The 24,562-nt window shown below is 32.9% G+C and overlaps 3 protein-coding genes and 1 pseudogene across 3 annotated transcripts; 1 reads left to right on the top strand and 3 right to left on the bottom strand.

Moving 5' to 3' along the window:
• Positions 1–528: 528 nt before the first annotated feature.
• On the bottom strand, positions 529–2,202 carry LOC120215067 (protein PLASTID REDOX INSENSITIVE 2, chloroplastic-like). Its single transcript, XM_039212852.1, has 3 exons — positions 1,944–2,202; positions 1,721–1,819; positions 529–858 (listed from the first exon to the last, which is right to left on the bottom strand). Exons 1-3 carry the CDS (start codon positions 2,184–2,186, stop codon positions 670–672), a joined length of 531 nt encoding a protein of 176 aa, XP_039068783.1. The 5' UTR covers positions 2,187–2,202; the 3' UTR covers positions 529–669.
• A 370-nt stretch (positions 2,203–2,572) lies between these two features.
• LOC120215075 lies at positions 2,573–7,685 on the top strand (annotated as a pseudogene).
• A 3,894-nt stretch (positions 7,686–11,579) lies between these two features.
• Positions 11,580–15,646, bottom strand: LOC120215121 (mediator of RNA polymerase II transcription subunit 12-like). The gene is made up of 4 exons (XM_039212886.1): positions 15,616–15,646; positions 12,936–13,092; positions 11,974–12,217; positions 11,580–11,681 (listed from the first exon to the last, which is right to left on the bottom strand). The coding sequence occupies exons 1-4, from the start codon at positions 15,644–15,646 to the stop codon at positions 11,595–11,597; spliced, it is 519 nt and encodes a 172-aa protein (XP_039068817.1). The 3' UTR covers positions 11,580–11,594.
• Positions 15,647–16,103: 457 nt separating this feature from the next.
• LOC120215251 (chaperone protein dnaJ 16-like) lies at positions 16,104–21,475 on the bottom strand. The gene is made up of 12 exons (XM_039212979.1): positions 21,150–21,475; positions 20,234–20,357; positions 19,712–19,794; positions 19,500–19,611; positions 19,312–19,416; positions 18,332–18,382; positions 17,518–17,607; positions 17,311–17,419; positions 17,057–17,205; positions 16,926–16,979; positions 16,599–16,821; positions 16,104–16,503 (listed from the first exon to the last, which is right to left on the bottom strand). Exons 1-11 carry the CDS (start codon positions 21,287–21,289, stop codon positions 16,603–16,605), a joined length of 1,236 nt encoding a protein of 411 aa, XP_039068910.1. The 5' UTR covers positions 21,290–21,475; the 3' UTR covers positions 16,104–16,503; positions 16,599–16,602.
• Positions 21,476–24,562: the final 3,087 nt, after the last annotated feature.

Below are 24,562 nucleotides of genomic sequence, written 5' to 3'. Positions count from 1 at the left end.
GAGGTACTTGACATAAAATTAAACAGTCGACAGATTATTTAGATATCACTTATCATGAGGTGTAGGATTATTGTACTTTGTCATCTTTGGAGCCAAGGGCATCACATTTACATGATGCACTTAAACGTTATGCATTGAGATTAAACAATATTCCCATGGAAAAGCTACTAAAACTAAAATGTCCGCTGAAGTTAATTTCTTGATGGCATCGCTTGCTGTATCCCTATTTTCTGCCTTTTGAAAAGTTACATTTGGTTGTTCTGCGGCTGCTATCATGCTTGCCACTTCCCTACTCTGCTTCAACCCCAATCTTGATAATTCCAACTCCATTGATGGATGCAGTTTACGTTTTCGTTGTCAAGCGGCGTTATGACTGGTTCGGAAAGAGTGAAGACTGCTTAGTTTTGCAAGGGAATGAACTGTTGGAGCGCTTCATAGATAGGAAAGAATTGTCTATGGATCATATTCTGAATTCTGATCAAGAATGTCTGATACAAAAACTACTCATCCTAATAAAAACTCCGCTCGAAATTGAATCACGATGACTTCCTAATCTCAAAAGGAAGCAGAGGATGAACAAAAGCTTTCTCCGATACCTGAACTAGCTATTACAACATACATTAAAATGTTACTCGATTACATTTCCTATGGAGGGTTATAACATTTGCATCAATTGGTGCCGGTCCATTCTTTCCAGTCCTTGTCTACGTGATCCGTAGCCCATTTGACAGCAGCACGTGCAGCTTCAGGCCCTCCGGGCAATCCACGCTCATTTATAGTATCGGCCATGTCGATGAAAGGTATGACCAAGAGTGTTCCAGGACCACCATATTCACTATGCAAGAAAGTACTGAATATCTGTTTAGAATAAGCAGAAACAACATAATTGAGTGCTTGTATAACTACTAGATAGATCACCACAACAAAATGGCAATGGATGTTGTTTATTCCACTATTGCATACCGATTCAAAGTATTGGTTTAGTATATTGTCCTTTGCCGCTAAGAACAAAGGGCTTGTTTTTCCATTTTTCTTCCAACAATCCGTTTCAGACGAGGGCAGCAAAGACGAGCATGAGGCCTTTTCATTTAGGCATAATGGCCAAAAAAAATACCCCGATCGACTAAATAGTTATTTTAGTCTCTATTCTTTTTATAAGAGCATTTTGGCCCCACCATTTCATTTTAACGTAAAAAGTCCTCTAACGTTTGAATAAATTTAGTGTTTATTTATTCAAACGTTAGAGGACATTTTACGTTAAACTCCAAATAAAAGATAGGGACCAAAATAACTATTTACTTAAACGTTAGGTGTATTTTTGTCATTATACCATTCATTTATTCTTTATTCCTCCATGAACAAGCTATTCAAATTGTTTAAATTTTTTTATTACACTCCAGGTTTTCTAGTGAAGCAGATATCTATCTAAACAAATGACACAATTATCTCTATTTTAACTAATTATGCTCTGGAAAACCAAGCCTTTCACATTCATAATCATCTCATTTGAGAGTTTAAAGTTCAGACATTCCGATTAAAATCTTGCTTTTAGTTTTGTTTAACAAGTCGTCTTCATGGAAATTATGAATGGGGTATTCTATCCTGAAATTAGAGAAATCCAATCAACCGGTAATCCACAATTTCCACTCAAACAACAATCATAAGCTCCACCAACCATCAAATAAGAAGAAAATTTGCTTAAAATACAGAAAGACACTACCTCTTCGCAGATTCCTACAACTTCTTCAACCGAATCTCCATAAATATCCTCCTTCTTGGACAGTTTCTTGAGCAGATGAGACCTAAATTTATCCGTTTCCTGAAGTAACCCAAATAAAAAAAAAAAACAAACAAACCCAACAATTGAATTCTACCATAAAATAAGGCATACCCAATATAGTTGGAAGCATAAAGATGTGAGAGGTAAGAAAACGGGAACTTACAGCATCAGCGAATTCGGGAACGGGGTCAGGGAATTTGTACTCAACAGTTTTGCAGATGAAGTTGGCCGATGAGAAAGCGAGCAAAAAAGGTGGTCTTTTTTTGCTGGTTAAAGAGTAGGCGAAAGAGTTTTTGAAAGCAAAGGAAAGTGAAAATGGAGGAGGAGAAATAGGAGTTGGGGAAGAAGAAAAGGAGCGAAGTGAGAGAAGCGTGGAAGAGAGAAGAGCTTTGCTTAGTGAACCCATCTCCTTATCTACTTTTCTTCTAGCCTGTTGCGGTTTAACGTTTTTATCTTAAAACCCCTATAAGAGTAAATTACAGTCATGGTCACCGAACTAAAAATGACATCTGAAAATTTTCATTTTAATTCTTTAATTATTGAATGCCAATACAGATTCAAACTTGAATTGAAACCTCAAAATTTGCTTTAAAACTGTTTATTCTCTGTTTTCATTTTATAGTGTGAGTAATGTTTATACTTTATAGTTTATATTGCCCAGAAATCAGGGCTAAATTGATAAGGCTGTAAACAATGAGTGTCAGATTTAACAATATGCAAAAAACCATATGACCATCTAAAGGATTGTATCGCCTTGCAGATTGCTGCGTTATAGTATGGTTAAACCCTAAACCCTCATCTCCTCCTTCAGCCACTTTGAAAGTTTTTAAGCCTCAGAAAATAGAAGGGGAAAAAAAAGCTTATTTCAACAGAGGCAGTAATGATTTTACGTGCCTCAACTTTGCTCCATTTATACAGTTTATCAGCCACCACCCCAACGCTCCTCTCTCGTTTCAGCCACTCTTTTCTCTCTACTTCCGCGCCATCTCCTCCAATACGTTTAATTTGGCTCAATCAATCCTACAGGTGTCGAACCAGGGCCTTAAGCAGCGCATCCGTTTCTGTCTCTTCTCCAAAGCAAACCGGGGGAGATATTTTCTTTGCTGAAGAGACTGTTTCCTGGAAGTCTCTAGGCTTATCTGATCGGATCTCTCAAGCTCTATTTAATGCCGGTTTCGATAGACCCTCCCTCGTTCAGGTGCTTTACCTTGTTCTTTTGATGAGTTCATATCCATTCCTTGTAATTTAAGCTCCGTTTAGCATTAATTTTGCTGCTCGACCTTTTTTGATTCGGTGATGGAAGGAAAATTTCAGATTGGGACTTGGATACATATTACGATATTGAATAGATTTCTAATAATTAATAATTGAAATTGTATTATTAAAACTTCTTAAAGAGCAAAATAATTTATATTTGCTTTAGAATTGGCGTGGCTCTTTACTTATTTGATTGTGTTTAATCGATTACGAATATGTTATCAGATTTGATGCTACCAATAAACAAGGAAAAAAATCTAAAGATGGAACAAATTTTTAGTTATTCAAAACATATTAGCTAAAACAACAATCAAATGCATTTATCATTTAATACCCGTTGGTTTGAATTCGATATCGAGTTTTAGTTGATTGAGACCAATATTTAGTTTATTACCCTTGAATCCCTTTGTCTTCAATCATGTGAGCTCACCATTAATGGGTGGTTTTGGGTGTTTATTGAAAAAAATCCTTTTTGAATTATAAAGGCTGCCTGCATGCTCTCTATACTCTCTGGAAAAGATGTTGTAATTGCTGCGGAAACTGGTAGTGGTAAAACATATGGTTATCTGGTTCCCCTAATTGATAAGCTCTGTAGTGCTCAGCATGATGGGGATAATGATTCGGAGAAACCTACTGCTTCTTCCCGTAGTTTTTCTGTTGTTCTTTGCCCAAATGTATTGCTCTGTGAACAAGTGGTTCGAATGGCTAATGATCTTTCAGGTGATGATGGCAAACCACTTCTCAGAGTCGCAGCGGTGTGTGGTCGACAGGTATTTTTGTGAACGGCAACATACATCTCTTTGGCATTGTTAGAATTCATGGTTTCTATGTTATTGAAACTTGGAGGGTCTTTTAATTTTTTTTAAGATGCATGAATATATTTGGCATTGTTCCCTTTGTATTGGTAAAATCTGGTTGTCATAAATATGACGCTTGACTACAGGGGTGGCCAGTTAATGAACCAGATATTATTGTGTCGACACCAGTTGCTCTTTTGAACAATATAGACCCAAAAAAACAACATCGTTCGGATTTCGTTCGTGCTGTAAAGTATGTGATATGTTTTCTGACTCATAACTTTGTATTCATTTTTCTTATTTAGGAAACTACAAGGCTCTTTTTTAAGAAAAAAAATATTTACAATACTTGGCAGGTTTTTGATGAAGCAGATATGCTTCTTCGTGGAGGCTTTGAGAATCATGTTATCCGTCTTATACACATGCTCCGTTTTGATGAAAAGCTGTTGTCTCGGATGAATAAATCTGCATCTTGAGAATCCCATAGAACTGAATTCTGGTTCTGTATCACACTTCGACTTCGAGGGTGACAAAGATATACAAAATGAATCCATCTCTGATGCTGAGGACTTGACATAAGGAATTCAAACTTCATCCGTCAAGAAAAAGGACTGGAGGAGAGTGAGAAAATATTATGAACGAAGTAAGCAGTACATATTTGTTGCTGCAACCCTTCCAGTTAATGGAAAGAAAACTGCTGATGCTGTGTTGAAAAGATGTTTCCAGATGCCAACTGGGTTAGTGGAAGCTACCTCCATCAACACAATCCTAGGTGCCAAATTCTTACACTCTTGTTTTTTTGCTCATCTTCCATTGATAAACAGTGCTGCTTTTAGTTATGGTTATTAGCCTGTTTAGAGGCCAAAACATTTATCTCTTTCTCATATTTTATTGTTTTTAGCTTATCACTGCTCATGGTGATTTGTTTTGATAAAAAATGTCTTTGCTTGTTATCACCAAGGAAAATAGATCTTAGAGATTTGTGATACCATTTTTCTTAAGCATGGAGATTTAGGCTAGAATTGGTAATTTGTGTACCCGTTTTGTGTTCCTGTATTTTGTCAAGCCATAATGATATTTAAGGTCTTTTATACTTTTATAAATTTTGACAATAACTTGAATTATATAGATTCTAAAACATTCATGCATTCATTATCATAATCACGTCGTGGTTTACTGTTTTTTTCCCTGTATTGTGTTTAGTATTGTCTAGTCTAACTTAGAACATTTCGCCAACTACCATATTAAAACTGCTGTTGTTACTAACCATGGTGTATAAATATTAAAGACGATAACCATTTTAAAAATAGCATTTATTTTCCTTCTGTTTGCTCATGTCTTTAAACTTTAAAGGCTTCTGATGCTTGGATTTTGGTTGCCAACAAGGTGCATTTAATTAGTTTTGTACTCCGGAAATGTTGATAATCAAAATAATTGACATATAGGTGAAACGTACTCCTACATCATATGTTTCTTTGATTAGTTGAACTGTTCTAGTCGTTAGAGTTGGACATCGATGGCACTAACTCTCAGATGGTTATCATATGCTTGGAAGCGTAAGAACTCTGAGGAATCTATGCCGGAACAGTCAAGTTATACTGAATTTATTAGATTAGATGTGTGCTTGCTAGTGTTTCTCGTAATAAAGATTCAAGACAGAACTTGTTAATCTGTCTGGTTTGAGGGGTGAAATGCTGAGCACAATTAATTTTTGTGGATCCAATATCGTAATAGTTTTATTTGTGGCATAACAGCTAGCCCTACAGAATCCAACCTTTTCATGGTTTGTTTGTCTGTGGACTGTGGCATGGTTTTCAGTTCCTCCACACTTTTGAGCCATCATGTATTTGCCCTATGTCTATAATAATCATTTCAATCCCTTAAGTTCTGTTATTTGCAATGTCAATATTTAGCTTATTGGTGATTTGTGTTTGTTTTCCAATTTCAGATTGAAGGAGAAATGGATTGATGCCACAACTGACACTCAGGTTGATGTACTAATAGAGGCATTAAAGCAATTTGACTCGAAATCATTGGATCATGGTGCTGGTGTTAGCCGAACCATGGTGTTTGGTAACACTGTTGAGGCTGTTGAAGCAGTGGCTAATATACTGCAGAGGGCTGAAATTGAGTGTTACCGTTACCATAAGGACCTCTCCCTGGAAGAACGTGCTGAGTCCTTAGATGGTTTCCGAGAGAAAGGCGGAATTTTTGTGTGCACAGATGCTGCTGCTCGTGGTGTTGACATTCCAAATGTTTCACATATCATCCAGGTGATTCATTTTACTAAACCAATTTTACTGCTCATGATAAATGGATAATCTTGCAACATATGGCTCTTTCTATGTAAGAGAACCAAATAAACTGTTTAAGTCACAGGAGAATAAACTCGCCAAGGCTTATTTTGTTAGGGAGGATGGAAAATAGATGGAAAATCTTTTAACAGTAGTTGGGATTCATAACCACTTGTGCTATTTCATATCTGACCTTTTGGATTAAAGTTTCCTCTTCTTTCTCCTTTCCACCATTGTACCAAACTGATAATGTTTTTAATAAAAATTGACAGAAATGTTGTAAATTTATTGCCATTTCTCTGTAAAAAAGGAATTTATAGATGATAACACTGTTATTAAGTTATGCTTTACAAAAGCAGGATCATGTTAGAGTAATCTGCCTGCATCCCGGCTCTGGCAACTTTCTTTTTCCAAGTCCTTTCTCAGTGTGCTGACAAACAAATTCCTGGTTAGAGTTGCTGAACCAGAAAATGCAACAAAAATCTAATTGTAAATAGACATACATACGTGTCACATGAACATGACCAATGCAAGAAAAATAAATTTTGAAGTAGTCTGGTACATGTTATACGAGGAAGAATAGGCATTTATATTTCTTTATACTTCTGTGCAATCACATCTGAGAAATAATATATAAACAACCAGAAGGTCATGCCTATTATAAGAGAAGTATTTATATAAATATTGATAGGGAGCTTAGATATTGTCATAAGTTTATGACTAGCAAATTATCTAACTTATTTAGGGCAGTTAATCATCTGAAATATTTGATTCTTTCAGGCAGACTTTGCAACTTCTGCGGTAGATTTCTTGCATAGGGTTGGTCGAACTGCACAGGCTGGTCAATTTGGAGTTGTTACTATCCTCTATAATGACTCTAACTGAGACCTTGTTAATGCAATACGTGCAGCTGGGAAGCTGGGGCAGCCTGTGGTAATTGAAAAAACTTTCAGTTCCTGTTTAGTTGAATCGACAGTTCAACACTCAAAGTCATATGAAGGAGATAATACTAGTACACACACAAACACACATGTTTTCTCCTGATCTTGAATAAATGCATAAGACAGTGATTCTATGATTAGGAAGTCTTGTTATACAAATTAAATTCCTTATGCTTGTGTATGAGTTGCATTTTCTTGTGCAGTGACTAAAAAATGTTATTTGTTGGCTACAGGAACCGGCATTTAGCCGGAAAAGGAGTTTCTGGAACAAACTTAAGAAGAGAGGTAGAGTTTGTGTTTGGATTTTACTTGCCAGAGTTTTCTGGTTTCTTTTCCTTGTATAAAACTTGCCGAAGATTCCACTTATATAATTCGTACTACATTTGATGTTGTAGTCTCATTTTAGCAGGTTCAAACAAAGCCAGAGACGCACCAACTGCTGAATTGATGGTGTAAGAAACATGGTACATAAAGGGACCAATGAGTATATCATCTTTTAAGAATTCATTTTTGTTTTTGGCATTGAATTCTCATCTACCATGGGTTACAGTGGTATGTATTGAAGCCTCCAACTGTTACCTTGGAATGTAAATTGCAGTGTGACAAGGTTATAGGAACCCACATCCAACTCTTTACCATTTTTGTATGGGTGCTATACTTTTCAATTTGATCAGGTTATGGTTGTATTTGATGTAGGAACTCATGTCATGGACAGGTGGGTTTTTAACTCGAACCCTCTTATTTTTTTTTTCTTTTTCCTCTTTTCTTGTATCATGCATTAATATAATTCTAGAAAAATGAAGTTTGATGCTATATATTTTTTTACTTAAATATTAATGAACTTTAAAAGGCACGTAATGTAATGTAGACCATGATTTCAGGTTATAAAAATGGATATAAAGGCTATTGACCAAGTATTTCTGGGTGTTTAAAAAAATCCATTTTTAGGAATAAAAAATCATGAACTGAAAAGTTGACAAATTCATATCCCGTAAAGTTAAGGATAAGCTACATGTTTAATATTTCAATTATCTTTTTTTTTATTTTATTTTGGTCATTTAACTATTTTTTGTTTCATAATCATATATAATATTACGTTTTGATCACTCACCATTAAAAAATTAATGGTGATACTGATGTGTCATCATAAGATAATGTCATATCATCATTAAAAAAATTAAAAATTGATATGTTAGCAGTTCTATTACTTTTTTAATGACGGATGATCAAGATGAAACTAAAACGTAAGGTTAGGTATAGTTTTGAAACAAAAAATAGTTAGGTGACTAAAATGGAACAAAAATGATAGTTGAAGTACTGAACTTGTAGTTTACCCTAAATGTAAAGCTCGTACAACAGCAAGCAAACGACAGTACAATTCTGACTTCTTGCCATTACGAATATGTCGCCCAGTCTTCATAGTTTATAATAAATTCATTTAAATATTAAAGTCAAATCCAGAAGTAATCAACTAAGTTACATATCTATTTAAATAAAATACATAGTCTCTTGAGGCCTTGCAATTGAAAAAATGGCTTCTACAGTTAAAACAGCCATCTTTGCTGCATGTTTGGGCTTGTTGGTAAGGGTGTAAAAGGCTGATCCGACCTGTAAAATTGATTAAACCGATTTAAGTTAAAATTGTTTTTGACCTGTGCTGTGCTGATCCGAAATCGACTCGAGTCGGAACTGGTGTTGACCTGAACCCGAGTTAGATCTGGAAATTGTGGATCTAAACCCGATCTGCATCATACCTGAGAATGACCTGAACCCGAATTGAACCAAAAATATGATACCCGTACCCGAACTATATCCGACTTATATGAACCCAAACCCGAGATTAACCTGGTAAATAACTGGTATTACCCGACCTGTTTTCAACATGACCTGTTATGAACCTGACATGTAATTGACTCAACCTGTAAATGATCTGACATATTGTTAAAGTGATATGATATTATCATGACTTATAAGTAAAGTTACAATTAATATAATTATGTTATTTTAAATTTATAATAAACTTATGATAATTAAATTAATATGATTACTTTTTGAAATTTAGTTTTTATATTAATTATAATTTGTATATTATAAATTTGGTTTTTATGTTAATTCTAATTCATAATATTCTTTATATTTCTTATATTATAAATTTTATTTATAATCACTAAATTAAATTTAAATATTATCTTATTGAAGTTGATTTTATTAAATTATATTAATTGAGTTAAAATATTCAAAAATCTAATTTTCTTTTAATGTGAAAATTGATTAATATTTTAAGTAAACTTAACTTAAAATTTTAAAATCAAAATATATTAGTTGAAATGGACTTATTAAAGATTAAAAATTTGAATAACATTACAAATACTAAAAAAAAATTATAAATGAAGGTAATTTTATTACACTTAAAAACACTAAAATTACAATAAAATAAACTAAACAAAATAAATTTATGTTGAAATAAATACTCTCAGATCTTATAGCTAATGCTTACAAGGCTAAAAAACCTAACTATACTACCAGAAAGATCATCATCAAGCTTTTATACTTGAATGATGCCAATATGTTTAATTATGGGCAACTTTATAGTTTTAAAAGCTAAAATGCCACCAACATAATTCCACATGAGTAACTATTTAGATAAGAATTTATAATGTTCAAAAATTAATTTAAGTCAAACAAACAACAATAATTTACAAGGCATCAGTGAATAATAGACAACAACAACCGGCAAGTATCAATGTACCAATTCAACAAGCTTCGTTACATCGATTCAGCAAGCATCCTGCATTAAGAAAGCATACAATCAATGTGTGTTTGGTTGGGGGAATGTGAGATTCTCATAAGAATGAAATCCATATTCCTCCATTTGGTTGGCCGATAATATCATTCCCGGTAATCTTACATTACCAATAGTGGATTTTTTAGGGTATATTACCGAAAATGTCATTACCTCCCTTTCTTTAAGTATTGTTGGATTACTGACGTTTTAGATTAAAATGCCCTTAATTTTTTTCTTTAAAAATATCATTATTTTGTTATTGAATAATAAAAATTCTACGAATGTTAAATTATAAATTTATTCTTAAACTATTTTAGATTTACAAAAAAAAATTTATAATTAAAATTTTATATGAAGTTCAGAATTAAAATAAAATTTTACCCTTTCATTAAACCTTTTTATATTTTCTATTTTGTAAAAAATATTATATAAATTTTATGAATTTAAAATTTTTAAAGAAAATATATAAATATTTTCCAACTTGTTAAAAAAATATATATAATAAGGACAATTTGTTTAAATATACATTCTAATAATATTTTATTCCTTTAACCAAACACTGTAATCTTACATTTCTGTTAAACCAACCAAACACAAAATACAACATTCCCAGTAATTCTATTCTCTGATAATCTTTTATTCCCACAGGTAATCTTACATTCCGTGAAACAAGCACACCCTCAGTGATAAAGCCAAAGGAATTCGATGGCCAACAATGTCAAATATTTCCAACTTTATCAAACCCTTACAAATATAAAGTAGAAGCAAGCAATATCTGAATCTAATATATCTGAATCTCCCATTAGATGCAGGCAGAAAGTATGGCCGGAAACGGTGCATGGAATTTAATATATCTGAATCTGCAACAGAAAGATGATCAAGTTGAGAAGAAACTAAAAGAAAACAACGAAGTCCTTATGTTTTTATGTACCTCTGTGTGTGTTTGTGTGTGCGTGAGAGAGAGAGAGATACGAGGCCAGCATTTTAAATTGGACAATCAATGTTTAATTCACAAGACCAGAAGCAACCACACAAAATTGTGTTGAAAAACAAAAAGGGAAGTCTAATATTTTATCAATTCATACACATTTCAGAGACATGTGCAACGATGACTGCAGAAGATGATGGACAGAGCACCATTCTTCTTCAAGCTTTGGCAGCAATAATGTTGCAGGTTCCATTTCTTCAAACTCCAGCACTCGTTTCAAATGTTCAAGACGGTGCTTATCCTACAAAAAGAGGGAACACTTTGCGTTAGACAGCGTTTATCAGCAACAAATTGACCCAATTCATCTCTATAAATAAAACAATAATCAAAGTAAATCAGAAACACTTACTCTGCCATTTATGCAGCAGGAAATAAAACACTTTACGTTCTTATGACAACATGGAGTTCTAGACCAATAAATCCAAAAAAGGGTATACACAACTTTACAAAATTTTCATCTTTACAATAACATCTCAAATTAAAGGTAAGAAAAAGGTTAACCAGGACCGATCAACTAGATATGTCTATGCATTTCACCTTAACTTACCTTTCAGTCACTCAAACCTTCCAATTACTTTAGCGGTCAAAATACCGGTCAGTTTCAATCAATGAGCTACATATCTAAACCATTTCCGAGCACCAACAATCAAACAATAACAACAGTAGTAACAAAGTTTATTAATTGAACAACTAGACATACTATTTTAAAGATCTAATGATAAGGGGGAAAGAATAGAAAACTAAACCCAAATTTAACAAAGAGAATGAAATAATATTGGCATTGCTGCTTGGATTCGCCATCTAATCCTCTCTGGCAATTGCATAGAATCTAATTCGTTCTGCATCCACAGGAAAAGAAAGGAATCACTTCTGAGAGGCAAAATCAATTGAAGTCCATAAACCAACAAAAACATTTGGCCAAATTTGAGTGCCTATGACGATGCACATCTTTAGCATATGCAGCATGCACCCTTTATTTATATTTCTCATTAACACCTCATAACCTCGTTTCTGCACATTATTATGACAACTTTCTTTACCTCCAGAACTACCAAAAGCTCTAATAATTTATTATTTTTTTACCAAAACAAGCAGCAATAGATTCAACCAGCAAAATGATAAAGATCAAACCTGCAAGCCCTCCACCGACTCACGGTCAAGTCCAGAAAAATCCTTAGCATCCTTGGACTTTAGCCAACTTGGTCTGCAACTGCTCAGCAACCCATGTAGAACCAACAATAAGCGATCAAAAAGACTATCTCCAGACATTTCTGAGGATACAACAGATGGCATCAGTACCACATCCTCGTGTACAACCCTACTTCCAAGCAATCGAAGTATTACAGAGTCAAGCATGTTTCGTGCTGATGGTTCCCTGAATAATCCAACAAAAGAATCTCGGTAACTAGTTTATCACATTATTGAAATAATAAAATTAAAGATTCCGTGACATTGTTGCACCTGGACTACCAAATACCATTTATATCAATTAAGATGAAAAAATCCATTACCAGAGGATGGCTAAAAGTAAATGAATCCCCCAAAAAATATCATAAACAAAGCAAAAAAATCCCTATCAAGTTTCAAAAGACTTTCAATTTAAGAATTTTATGAACTATAGATTAAAAAAATCAAGTGGTTAAAACTGACAAATCACTGAAATAAAAGGTTTTTACCCTAAAAACAATGGCTTGCAATTACAAAGTAATACAAAAATGAGTCAGTATTATGGATAGATAACACACAGAATGAAAGCTAATTTCTGAGATTCCTTTCAACAGAATAAATGGAACTAGAAAGGCTTCAGAGGTAAGATAAAAACAATTAACAATGGGGACTTCGTAAGAAAATAAGAAGGAAACTAGTACCTATTCATTTCCAGCAGAAATATGCATGTACTAATAGAAAATCAAAACAAGACACTAAACAAACAAATTTACAGAAACCCATGAAATCTTTTCATAGCAACAAGAAAAGCTGCTTAGTAAATTCGAAAACAAAAAAAATGTCTAACAAAGCAGTAAGGATAGAAACTGATCATGTTTATTTAAAGTGGAATAAATGAAACAAGGGGAAAAATATATCATATTTACCCATCTGCACATATTATTGGCAACAATCTCAATGACATAGAGGCTTGCAAAGCTGCTGGGGAAGGAGGTGAAGACTCCACAGGTGCCTGTGTTCGCCTAGCCAATCCAGGACTACCACCTCTTGTACCTTTGCGATTATTAATTTTATTAGTAGAACCTTCAATTCCAGAAACAACAATGAAAGAGGGAAAACGAGAGAAAAGGGAGAGATTTTGGATGCTCAGCGGGGAAGAAGAGAGAACGAAAATAAAGGAGGGAGGGTTTGGCAGGGAGGGGCGGGAGAAAATGGTTACTTTTGGTGCCTGTTTTTAATTTCATCCCTATTAAATTTATATTAATAAACTATTTATAATTAATATTAATATTAACTTATATTAATATAATATAGTTTATAATTTGTAATTAATATTAATATAAAATATAGTCTATAAAATTAATATTAATATACACTATTGTTATAAATTATATAGTATAATTTATAAACTATAATTAATATAATTAATATTAATATAGTATAGTTTATAAACTATATACTATATTAATATAAATTATAGTTAAGATAATTAACATTAATATAAACTATATAATACATTAATATAAACTATAGTTTATAAATTATATACTATAGGTTATAAGGTATAAACTATATAGTACACTAATATAAACTATTGTTTATAAACTATAGGTTACATATATAGTTTATATAACATATAAATAGATTGTATATATACATATACTATAGGTTATATATATATAGTTTATATATACTATACATAGTTTATACATACATATACTATAAGTTACATATATAGTTTACATATACTATACATAGTTTATACATACATATACTATAAGTTACATATATAGTTTACATATATATATATATATATACTATAGGTTACATATATTAACTATTGTTTATGCATAGTATTTAGGGTTTATAGTTTATAGTTTAGGAGTTAGGGTTTAGGATTTAGAGTTTAGGAGTTAAGGTTTAGGGTTTTTATAAATTATATACTTTATTACTTTACATAGTTTATGCATATAGATTACTTATATTAGTTATACATACATATATATACTATATTAATATAAATTATAATTTATAAACTATATATTTTATATAGTTTATACATATATATATATATATTAATATAAATTATAGTTTATAAAACTATATATATATATTTTTTATAGTTTATACATATATATATATATATAGTTTATATACATAGTTTATATATATAGTTCATATAAACATAATTTATATATATAGCTTATAATAATTATATAGTTTATAATATAAATATAGTTTATATATAAACTTATATTATATATATATATATAAATTATATTTTTTCAATTTTTTAAATGAATATAATTTACTATATTTTTCATTATTTCTTCACATTTTGCATTTATTTCGATTTCATCCTTTTGTGTTGTTTAATTTATTTTAATTTTAATTTGTAGTTTCATATTTGTTCAATTTAGTCCTTAAAATTATATTTGCATATGAAATTGACCCATACTTATTACTTATTTCTATTTTAATTGGCCCATAACTTTTTAAATGGGTATAATTTAGTACTTTTTTGTATTAATTTAAACCTCACACTTTAAAATTATTTCGATTTGATCCCTCATCAATGTGTATTGTTTAATTTATTTAAATTTTAATTTGTAATTTCATATTTGTTCAATTTAATCCTTAAAAATATATTTGCAGCTGAAATTGACAAATACTTATTACTTATTTATATTTTTTAATTGGCCCACAGCTTTTTAAGTGGGTATAATTTAGTACTTTTTGTATTAATTTCAACCTTACAATTTAAAATTATTTCGATTTGATCCCTTTGTGTTGTTTAATTTATTTAAATTTTTATTTGTAATTTCATATTTGTTTAATTTAGTCCTCCAAATTATATTTGCATCTGAAATTGACTCATACTTATTATTTATTTATATTCTTTAATTGACCCATAACTTTTTAAATGGGTATAATTTAGTACTTTTTTGTATTAATTTCAACCTCACAATTTAAAATTATTTTGATTTGATCATTCATCAATGTATGTTGTTTAATTTATTTAAATTTAATTTGTAATTTCATATTTGTTCAATTTAATTCTTAAATTTGTATTTTTCATAAAATTGAACCATGATTATATATTATTAGTAATTTACTCTAAATCATATACAATTACAAATTGCAATTCAACGTTCGTGAAAGACAAAAATAATTAATCCAAAAATAAAAATTAACCCGATTTGAACTCAATCAGTATCTGATAGAGATCCGACCTGAATTTAATTTGCCAATGATGTGACCCGATCTGAACGAGATACGCCTGAAGTCCATCCGAACCTGAATTAACCTGCTTTTTAACTGCTTCAGAACTGAACCGTTTTGACCTGAATTGACATCGATCCGAACTGAAAGTAATCCGACCTGAACCCGACTGTACCTGGTGTCAAATCAACCTGAAAATGACCCGACCTTATTTGACTTAGACCCGACCTGATCCGAGTCAAAGCATCAAATTTACCTGACTTGACCTGTATCCGATTTTACCCAACCTGACAGGATCCGACTGAAACCTGAACGATTACCCGATTTTACATCCCTACTTGCTGGTCATGGTTGTTTCCGCCCATGAGGGGCACGACCACACACCTGGCATGGCCATGTCGCCTGGCACAGACATGTCGCCGAAACCAGCAGCGAGTATGGGAAATTTCGTGGTTCCGACCACGGTGATGGGGGGATTCCTCGCTTTGGTTGTTGCAATTTTTGTTGCGGGGGAGAGAGAGCCTGATCGTCCTATAACACAATAATCTGATTGCCAGAATTTCCCTCGGGTTTCCTTCACCGATGTTTTGTCTGAATAATGTTGTTTGTATTTTGCTTCTCATTTTAGTTTCTCTTTTATTCCATTCGTCCGTGTCCTTCGTATGCTTAATTTATGAAGATTTCCATGTGTCGAATATTTTCTTTTAGGAGTTAAATGACACGAATAAAAATTTAAGACATGAAAGAGATGATAATAAAGTTAACTGAATTTGTGATGTGATGATAAAAGATATCACTTTATTCGTTGTTAATATCAAATTTTGAGTTTCATCTCAAATAATCTCTTCTTTCTCTCCTTCACGAACAAATTGACTTTCAATACTTTTTGAACTAGAGAGAAAAATTAGCACCAGTTAGGGATGCCAATACGAGGAGTTGGGCGGGAAGTGTCTTCTACCTCCTCGGTCCGGACCCTGACCAGTGCATACTGTTTATCAAAGGGGTATCTTACAAGAACACTTGTTGAGAATACAACGGAAAAATTACAAATACAACCCAAGAGAAGGGGGGGAAAAGAAAGAATTTTACAATAACAATGAGTTGTTGTCATCCTTGACACGGTGGTTAAATTATATCTTAACCATATTTTCACATCATGATCAACAACATACGGTGCAGTGTGGTGCTCACCTGCACAAATGTTGAACCGATGCAATAAATTATGGACTGATTTGTAATTTGTTCGGCCCCAAAGTTGCAGACTTCTTTAACCTGATACAACAATTGGTATGGTTTAATCAAATCATAACTTTCCGTCCAAAAAGGGGAGGCAAGATTTTTGCAGAAAACAAAATTCCATATTTTACCTGTTCAGCATGGCTGCTTTCTCTTGTCAATTTTTTGGTGGATGTTATACCATTTCTTCTTTGTTCTATCCCTCGTAGAATGTTTCCTTTCTCTCACTTCACCATCTTCTTTGGCCTCCTTGGAGGCACCCTTACTCCTGCTCCTACTCGAACTTCTCTTACTTGGAGGAACAGTTGTGTAGGAGGCATGAATCTCGTTCCTTTGTTTGAGAAGCCCATCAATCTGCAAAACCAACATATAGGATTTGCTCGAGAAATTTATCCATTGACCTATAAATTTCAGTTCTCATGGAGCTTAGAATCATAACTCCCACAAGTTAATCTCACCTCTTGCATTTCCTTTGTGTATCTGCTTGTCATCTCGGTAAAATGTGCCAGGACCTGTAGCACTCTACATGAATATCAACAAATACAAAGTTCATTACCGGCATACACAATGGATTTCAGAAAGTACATACCTCTCTGTATTCAGTTTCAAACTTTGACAATTCCACTCGTTTGGACAGAATCTCAGCTTCCACGGCTCTAAGGTTCTCCTTTTCCTCTACGAAAGGGGCAGTACAGATAGCTTCTATAGTGTAGCTTACACTTCTGAAAAAGTTGTCACCTAGGAAAAAGGGTTTGAGAATATTAAAAAGGTGGTGAGTTTCATCCATGCATGTAAACCAACAAACAGAAGAGATTTGAGGGGCAGAGAAATAAAGGAGCGAACCATAAACAGCGAAAAAATGTGTGCCCGGTTTTAATTCAGTTACTTCACATGGTTGAAATCCATCCAGCTTTTTGAAAAAAGCTGCGTCTGGATCCTTTGAGGCAGCAACCTGCAGTGAATCATTTTTGAAATTGAAACCGCATAAAGGATGACAAGATTAAATTTCAGCTTGAAGCTCAAATGTCATATTTAGATAAAGTCACTCACTGAGTTGACTGTTTGATCCAAGCGATAGACGGGGAAGCCAAGAAAATACATTCCAGCAGATGTAACTTTTCCTGTTTTTGCACTGTCCTCCTACACCAAAAAGAAACAAATATTTTCAACACAGTCAAGTAACATACCCGAGAACTTGAGTCTTAAAACAAATGCACTAATAAGGCTTCATTTAGAAGAAAAAAAGGAAAGGATTTTCTTATCAGAAGCCGCATAACTGGTCAAGATGAAGCCATGTCCTAGACAAACCGAGTATGTTGACATTTTGCATCCAACAGTGATAAGAAAGAAAAAGAAGGCAAGAGCAAAAGAACAGACACTTGAAGTGAGAAAAAGACAGGATAGGATTGCAAGTTTCTGAAGATAAATATGGTATGACAATCTGTTACATACAGTGGCCAAAACCCAAGAAAAAAGTTCTACCCAATTATACTCATGCCTCAACAATATTCTGAAAGGGAATAGGTGGCTAAAAGGCCTAAAGTTCTATTAGTTGTGAGCTTGCTTTGCGCCAATCTGCTCTCTGTAAACATGTCCTATTAATTATCAACTGTTGTTGTCTAGAGATGCTTTTTCTTTACTCAATATTGTCAAGGGAGAAAACTTAAATTGTTCTACAATAAATGATACATAGCAGTTTATGAATCTGAAAATCTACATGTTACACATAAACAGAACGGAAGAACTTTTACTTTGGAGAGTATAAGACTTGATGATAGTTTATCAGAAGAAACTTCTATGCAGCCCAAACAGTGCACAATTTAAAAACTTTAAAATGTGAAAGGGGAAGGAAGGACCTCATTACCTTCAGTGCAAGGCTTAATCCACCATTCTCTTCTAGATAAAAATACAATATCTACATAAAACCAATCAATTAAACAATGTGTAATTATTGACTCACAGAAAAGGATAAAAATATCATACTTCATTTTTTCGTGCCTCCTGGTAATCCAGACAACTATCAGTAATGTTTATATAGTATTTTTTTTTTCAAATCTTTTGAAAGAACAAGCCCAATATGATTGTCCATTGGATCTCAAGAGTATCTCTTAGCAATTCATGCAACAAAAGTTCAAAAGAAAAAAATGATACAAGGATCCTGAATGCATAAATTATTTTAATACAAGGGTCAATAGAATTCAAGTCAAACAATACCAGATCTAATTCAAACTAAACTGAAGCAATGACAGTTATAAATCAATATCAACAGTAAAACTACACAAAAGCTTTACCCTTGCCCTCAAACTAAAACTATCTACACATGTCTCAGTATCACAAACAAAGTTGCATACATCTATTCCTTGGTAACTAACAAAAGACCGTCAAATGTCAATTGACCATAAAAGAGATTAAAACCATCTCTAATATCAATCCTCACCGACTTAGAGTAAGGGCTTCAATTTTTCCCAATTCAATCAATTCTTATATCCTAAATCATCGAAGTACTCCCAGGGCATGGTTTTTTTCCTTTTTCTTTTATGGTGGGAGGACGGGGAACCTTTCTTACATCATTTGGCGTAAATATCTCACCATTTAAATTCCTTTACTCATAAAACATTGTGGTTACTTCTTATAAAAAAAAACATTGTGGTTACTTAATTCCTAATATTACACACGTATTGCAAAAGGCTCAAAATGGAAACAGTTCAAATTTTGTTCATTGGTATTGGTACAGAGAAAATGAAATCAATCTTAGTTTCTATCATTGTTAAAAAAAGAGGAAAAACTAGCTTGCATGTACAGATAATGTTGAATCAACCAGTTCCTAACTCATTTTATATCTACCTTGAACTTGCTTTTATCAGGTGATTGTACTCGGCAAACAAGCCCATCCCTTGCTTCCTCTTCTGTTATTTTGACAGAGTAGAAATGAGCACATTGTTTTTCAACCTGTTAAAGGTGGAGCAAGTTTTGGTTACTGAATTAAAAACAGTATAAAGAATTAGCAAAGAACAGAAATATAATCATCCCACCTTCCTAGAAACAGGTTGCCCCAGCAGAAGCGGCTCAATATTAACCACACCATTAAGTGCCTCCTCCAGAACAGTTGCAGATACAGTGGTCTTAATTGGCACACCAAGTTTACTATTTACAGGAATTAGTTAAACGTATACCTATAGAATAGCATTCACAATGGCACAAAAGAGTGGAAAATGTCAAATAATATAAAAGGACAATGAGTTACCTAAAAAGTGCAGCAAACATGGTGTTTACAGCCCCCAAACTTGAAAGATCTAGCTCCAATTCTTGGTTATCTGCTTCAACAGCCTATTCAAATGAAAGAATATTGTAATCAACAAAATTCATGATTCATCAACAAAATCTAGTTTAGTGGTGCATGATGGTTTTAAGGAGTGGAAGCATGTAACGACTGAATTTTTTGCGGCCTCCCTATACAACCTGAAAGAGTGTAACAGTGAGAAAGTTGCAGTATACCCTTGTTCGAGACATATTCAAACATAGGTATTGGGTTATAGTCCTCCAAAAATATTAAGGAAAAAACTTCATTTTTAAAAAAATTGATCATACCTATGTCAGACAGATAAGTGTGACTTTCACCCTTTATTTGTACTTCAGAAATGAAGAATCTGTCTGACATAGGTATGATCAATTTTTTTAAGGTATTATCCTCCAAAAACATTCTTTATTAAGGTAACCATCAGAGTAAAAGTACTTCAGAAATTAACTGCATGCACGCATATCTTACCTCAAAACCAGCTATATCATACTGGCGCCTTTTATCTGGATCGGACAAGATATTGTAAGAAAATGTGACCTCCTTGAACATATCAGCTGCAACAGGATCATTTGCATTCTTATCAGGATGGTACCTGAAATAGCACAAGATTAGCATCTACCTACCCAACGAAACTGAATAAAGCTATAGTATAATAGGTACTTTATTTGTACAATAACAAAATACAAACAACATGCAAATAAAGAATGAGTCCAACTATCTCAGAAGTAGTCAAAGCCCCAAACTGCATGTCCCCAATCAGATTTTTCATTTCTAACAACTGTTCGCCTGAAAGAAACCATTGAGGCAAGTAATCAATTCTTTCGATTCATGTTGGAAATAAGCTCCTTCCAAGGTGCTAGGTTATCTTCGTCCTCAGAATACTCTAGGCAATAATTTATCTGTTTGTTTGACCACTCTTCAAGATAACTAAAACTAGTTATCACAACCATTTCTATTGTCCCATCCTTGCATTCGTTACAATATAGAACTCCAACGCTGAATCTATCGAAATGACAATTACCCACTTTAAAAATCTGAAGTCTGGTCAAGTCATAGACAGCTACTTGCTCTTTGATGATATAAAGACTCTCCTACACGCTATCAATAGGAGGCAAAAACCACCAAACCAAATCCCTGTCACTCATAAAGCTCCAATTGTCGATCACAAATTGACTTCTAAATTCAAGACCCCAATACTTATTCCATCAGTGTGCTCCATGTATGCGTGCGCGTTTACGCCGTACTTAACTAATAATTATCACTATTCTCAGCTTAGTAAATCCTCATCTACTATATAATAGCCACTAAAAACTTCAATAAAAAAGAGCGATAGTTTGAGACATTTCAACACTTTTCAACTTAAGAAATGGAAAATTAAACATACTTGAGAGCCATTTTCCGGTACGCGCTCTTAATTTCCTGATCCGTAGAGTTCCTCGAGACTCCAAGTACTTCGTAGGGATCTCGGCGAAGCTGCTTCGCCATTCCGTCGTTTTTCTCCGACTTGGATCGATGTGGCGGCATTTGTGAAAAACAGCACAAAACAAAAAATACGATAACGGAATTTTCTTCTCGCTTTAGTTTTGCCCACTCGGGAACCCTAAAAATCCAAAAAAAATGGAACTAAATTCCAAAACCAAATGAAAACTATTTTCCCTTGGATTTCCACCTCGTTTCAACGAAATACAACATTTTCGGGGTTAAGAAAGGACAGTGGAAAAGAAGAATAAAATGATTCAGAGACATTGAGAATAGACGAGAGAGAGAGAAAACTCCATTGGACCTCCTAGCCGAAGCATTATGGAGAGAGAGAGAGAGATAAAACAAAGAGGGCGAAAAAATGGAGGGTAACTTAGGTGAATGGTAATATTCTCTTCTTTTTCGCTTTGTAATTACGAGATAATTATTTAGAAATCATATCCCGCGTAAATTACAAATCACACCAATTATACTTAAAGTACACAAACAGTCCCTTGATTATAGGGTAATATTTTATTTATTCCCTTAACTATTAAAAGTTATAAAATGATTCCATGACTATTGGGCACTATTTTGTTGAGTCCCCTGACTTTTAAAAGTTATAAAATGATCATTTGACTATTCATATATATCAAACTCATCTTTTCCCGTTAAAGAATTAACGATCGTTTGATTTGAGATTAACATGTTGACCAATATATAATAAAATTTAATCTCATAACCGTTTGAGCTATTTTTGTGGATCGACTCTCCTTTTACATCATGTTGTTGAGTCAGTGCTTGAAACATTATGACATCGAGTTAATGGTTGAAACTAACGACAATTTTGGTAGATATCTTTAAAATATGATTTTAGTATATCATAAGTCAACATGTTAACGCCCAACTCAAACAGTTGTCAGTTTTTTAACACAAAAAGACGAGTTTGGAATATATGAATAGTCGAGTGACCATTTTGTTACTTTTAATAGTCGAGGGACTCAATAAGATAGTGCCATGTAGTTAGGGGACCATTTTATAATATTTAACAATCAAAAAGCTCAACAAAATAACATCTATAACCAGATGACCATTTGTGTACTTTACCCTAGTCTAAATATATTCTTACAATGCCCGAATAAAACGGGCAAAGTGTCAAAATAATGATGTGGGATTTTTTTATTCCCAAACTAAAGCACTAATCTGATTAATTTCTGATATATGGTGTTTTTACAGGAATTTGGGATCTTTCGGCGTCTTTAGGTGGTGTTGGATTATTTTTTTAATCTCTAGGCGTCTTTAATATAAATACAGAAAAAATTGATATTTTTACACAAATATCACCTTAACATAAATTAATTATTTATTAGGCACTGTTTAAAAATATTTTACGAATCTAGCAAATTTTTAAATACTTTCTATAAAATTATTTATGCATTAAATTACACAATACAATCATGTCTACCAATTACCACTTGACACTTTTTGATGCGTTTTTTACCCTTTCAAAATCATATACGTATAGTATATTATAGGAAAACTTAGAGGGTAAGTAATTTAAATATTTTATTTTTTGCAGTTATAAAATGGAAAGCGATCTGCTATGTTATATTTAATATTTTGTTAGTATTTTATTTAATTATTGTATTATCTGATTTTTTAATTATTTTATTTAAATATTTTATTTTTTTGCAGTTATAAAATGGAAAGCGGTCTGCTTCGTTTGGATGTAAATCTGTATAAGTTAACGGAAACAATGATATTAGATATCTGTACTGAAGCGACAACATTCTCCTAGTTGAGAGGATTGCTGTGAATGTTTACGGGTTGAGAGCATATTTATAGCCGAGAGAAAAGTTTAAAAGTCGAGAAATACAAATATAATTATTCAAGGCGCGACCCATTCACCGTAAACATCATTGTTTCCGTTAACTTATATAAATTTCCATCCAAACGAAGCAGATCGCTTTTCATTTTATAACTGCAAAAAAAAATATTTAAATAAAATAATTAAAAAATCAAATAATACAATAATTTGCTAGATTCGTAAAATATTCTTAAACAGTGCCTAACAAGTAATTAATTTATGTTAAGGTGATATTTGTGTAAAAATGCCAATTTTTTTCCTACATTTCTATTAAATACGCCTAGAGATCCAAGAAACAATTCAACACCCTCTAAAGACGCCAAGAGATCCCAAATTCCTGTAGAAAACACCCTATATCAGGAATAAATCAGATGAGTGCTTTAGTTTAGGAATTAAAAAATCCCACATCATTATTTTGACACTTTTGCCCGAATAAAACTTGAGTTAATTTATATATGATTTTTAAATGATGGAAGTCAAATTTATATATTTAAAATTTTATATCTTAATTCTTATCAACCCAATCAAAGTTTAATTGAAAGGATTATTTTTTAAAAATTGAAGTTATAAGTACAATTATATTATAAATGCAAATGATATGCATTCAAGTAATTGTTATAAAAAATATTATAAAATAATTAATAATTAAAATATATTTAAACGAAATTCATATATGATAGAATATAAATTAAAATAAAATATAAGTTTATATATACACACGATCTATAAATTATTTGAACAAACCTTTATTATTGAAGGATCGTGTAGGGAAAAAAATCTTTAACGTGGAATACGAAGCCTTGCATGCAATTTGTTTTCAATGTGGAATGGTATGCCACAGAGCTTCGGGTTGTCCGATAAGGTCTCCAGAAGATACTCAAACGAGGGAAGAAAGGGAGGATCCCCCCCCCCAACAGGAGGAACAACAAAATCAGGAGGAGGTTAAGGAACCAGAAAACATTCCGGCTAAAAAAGAATAGAACAAAGATCTCAATAAAGAAAGATTTGATCCATGGATGTTGGTGCAAAGGAAACAAAGGGGGACACGGGGAAATAGCAAGAATCAAGGGACCTCACAACAAGATAACCGGCACGGGAATAGATTTGCAGCACTGAATAACGCCGATATAGAGGAAATCAATACTGAGATAGAGATAATGGACCACGAACAAGAGAAAAATAGGGACACGTCATACACAAGATAAAACCAAGAGCTAGTAAGAATGAAGGAGGTAAGACCACAAACCAACCGGCTAAAACAGACCAGAGTGAAAGAAACGTGAAAAACACATGCAATGAGGCGAGAAGAAGATGGGGAAAGTAATGGCTATCCATCCAGAGAATGGAACTTTTAGACAAGAAGTAGATATACAAAGCAGTCACACAAATCCAAATCAGAGGGACATGAATATGGATATCCAATCGTTGGAAATCCAAACAGATGCAGAGCCCGTCTTACAGGAAATTCAAGT

Source organism: Hibiscus syriacus, unplaced genomic scaffold (assembly GCF_006381635.1).
Source record: "Hibiscus syriacus cultivar Baekdansim isolate YM2019G1 unplaced genomic scaffold, ASM638163v2 tig00110114_pilon, whole genome shotgun sequence".
Lineage (NCBI taxonomy): Eukaryota > Viridiplantae > Streptophyta > Magnoliopsida > Malvales > Malvaceae > Hibiscus > Hibiscus syriacus.
Note: the sequence above shows the minus strand (reverse complement) of the source record. Positions and strands in the feature narration are given on the sequence as shown.

Bases quoted from the DNA above. Each gene is read 5' to 3' on its own strand.
- LOC120215067 (XM_039212852.1), bottom strand. From the start codon at position 2,186: ATGGGTTCACTAAGCAAAGCTCTTCTCTCTTCCACGCTTCTCTCACTT. The intron at 1,820-1,943 runs GTAAGTTCCCGT...GGGTTACTTCAG, and splicing joins TTCCCGAATTCGCTGATGCT to GAAACGGATAAATTTAGGTC. The intron at 859-1,720 runs GTAGTGTCTTTC...TATTCTAAACAG, and splicing joins TTGTAGGAATCTGCGAAGAG to ATATTCAGTACTTTCTTGCA.
- LOC120215121 (XM_039212886.1), bottom strand. From the start codon at position 15,646: ATGTCTGTGCCAGGCGACATGGCCATGCCAG. The intron at 12,218-12,935 runs GTAAATATGATA...TGGATTATTCAG, and splicing joins CCAATAATATGTGCAGATGG to GGAACCATCAGCACGAAACA. The intron at 11,682-11,973 runs GTTTGATCTTTA...CTGTGGATGCAG, and splicing joins AGTCGGTGGAGGGCTTGCAG to AACGAATTAGATTCTATGCA.
- LOC120215251 (XM_039212979.1), bottom strand. From the start codon at position 21,289: ATGCCGCCACATCGATCCAAGTCGGAGAAAAACGACGGAATGGCGAAG. The intron at 18,383-19,311 runs GTAGATATAAAA...GGTTTTATGTAG, and splicing joins CTGATAAAAGCAAGTTCAAG to ATATTGTATTTTTATCTAGA. The intron at 17,420-17,517 runs GTGAGTGACTTT...GATTCACTGCAG, and splicing joins TGGATCAAACAGTCAACTCA to GTTGCTGCCTCAAAGGATCC.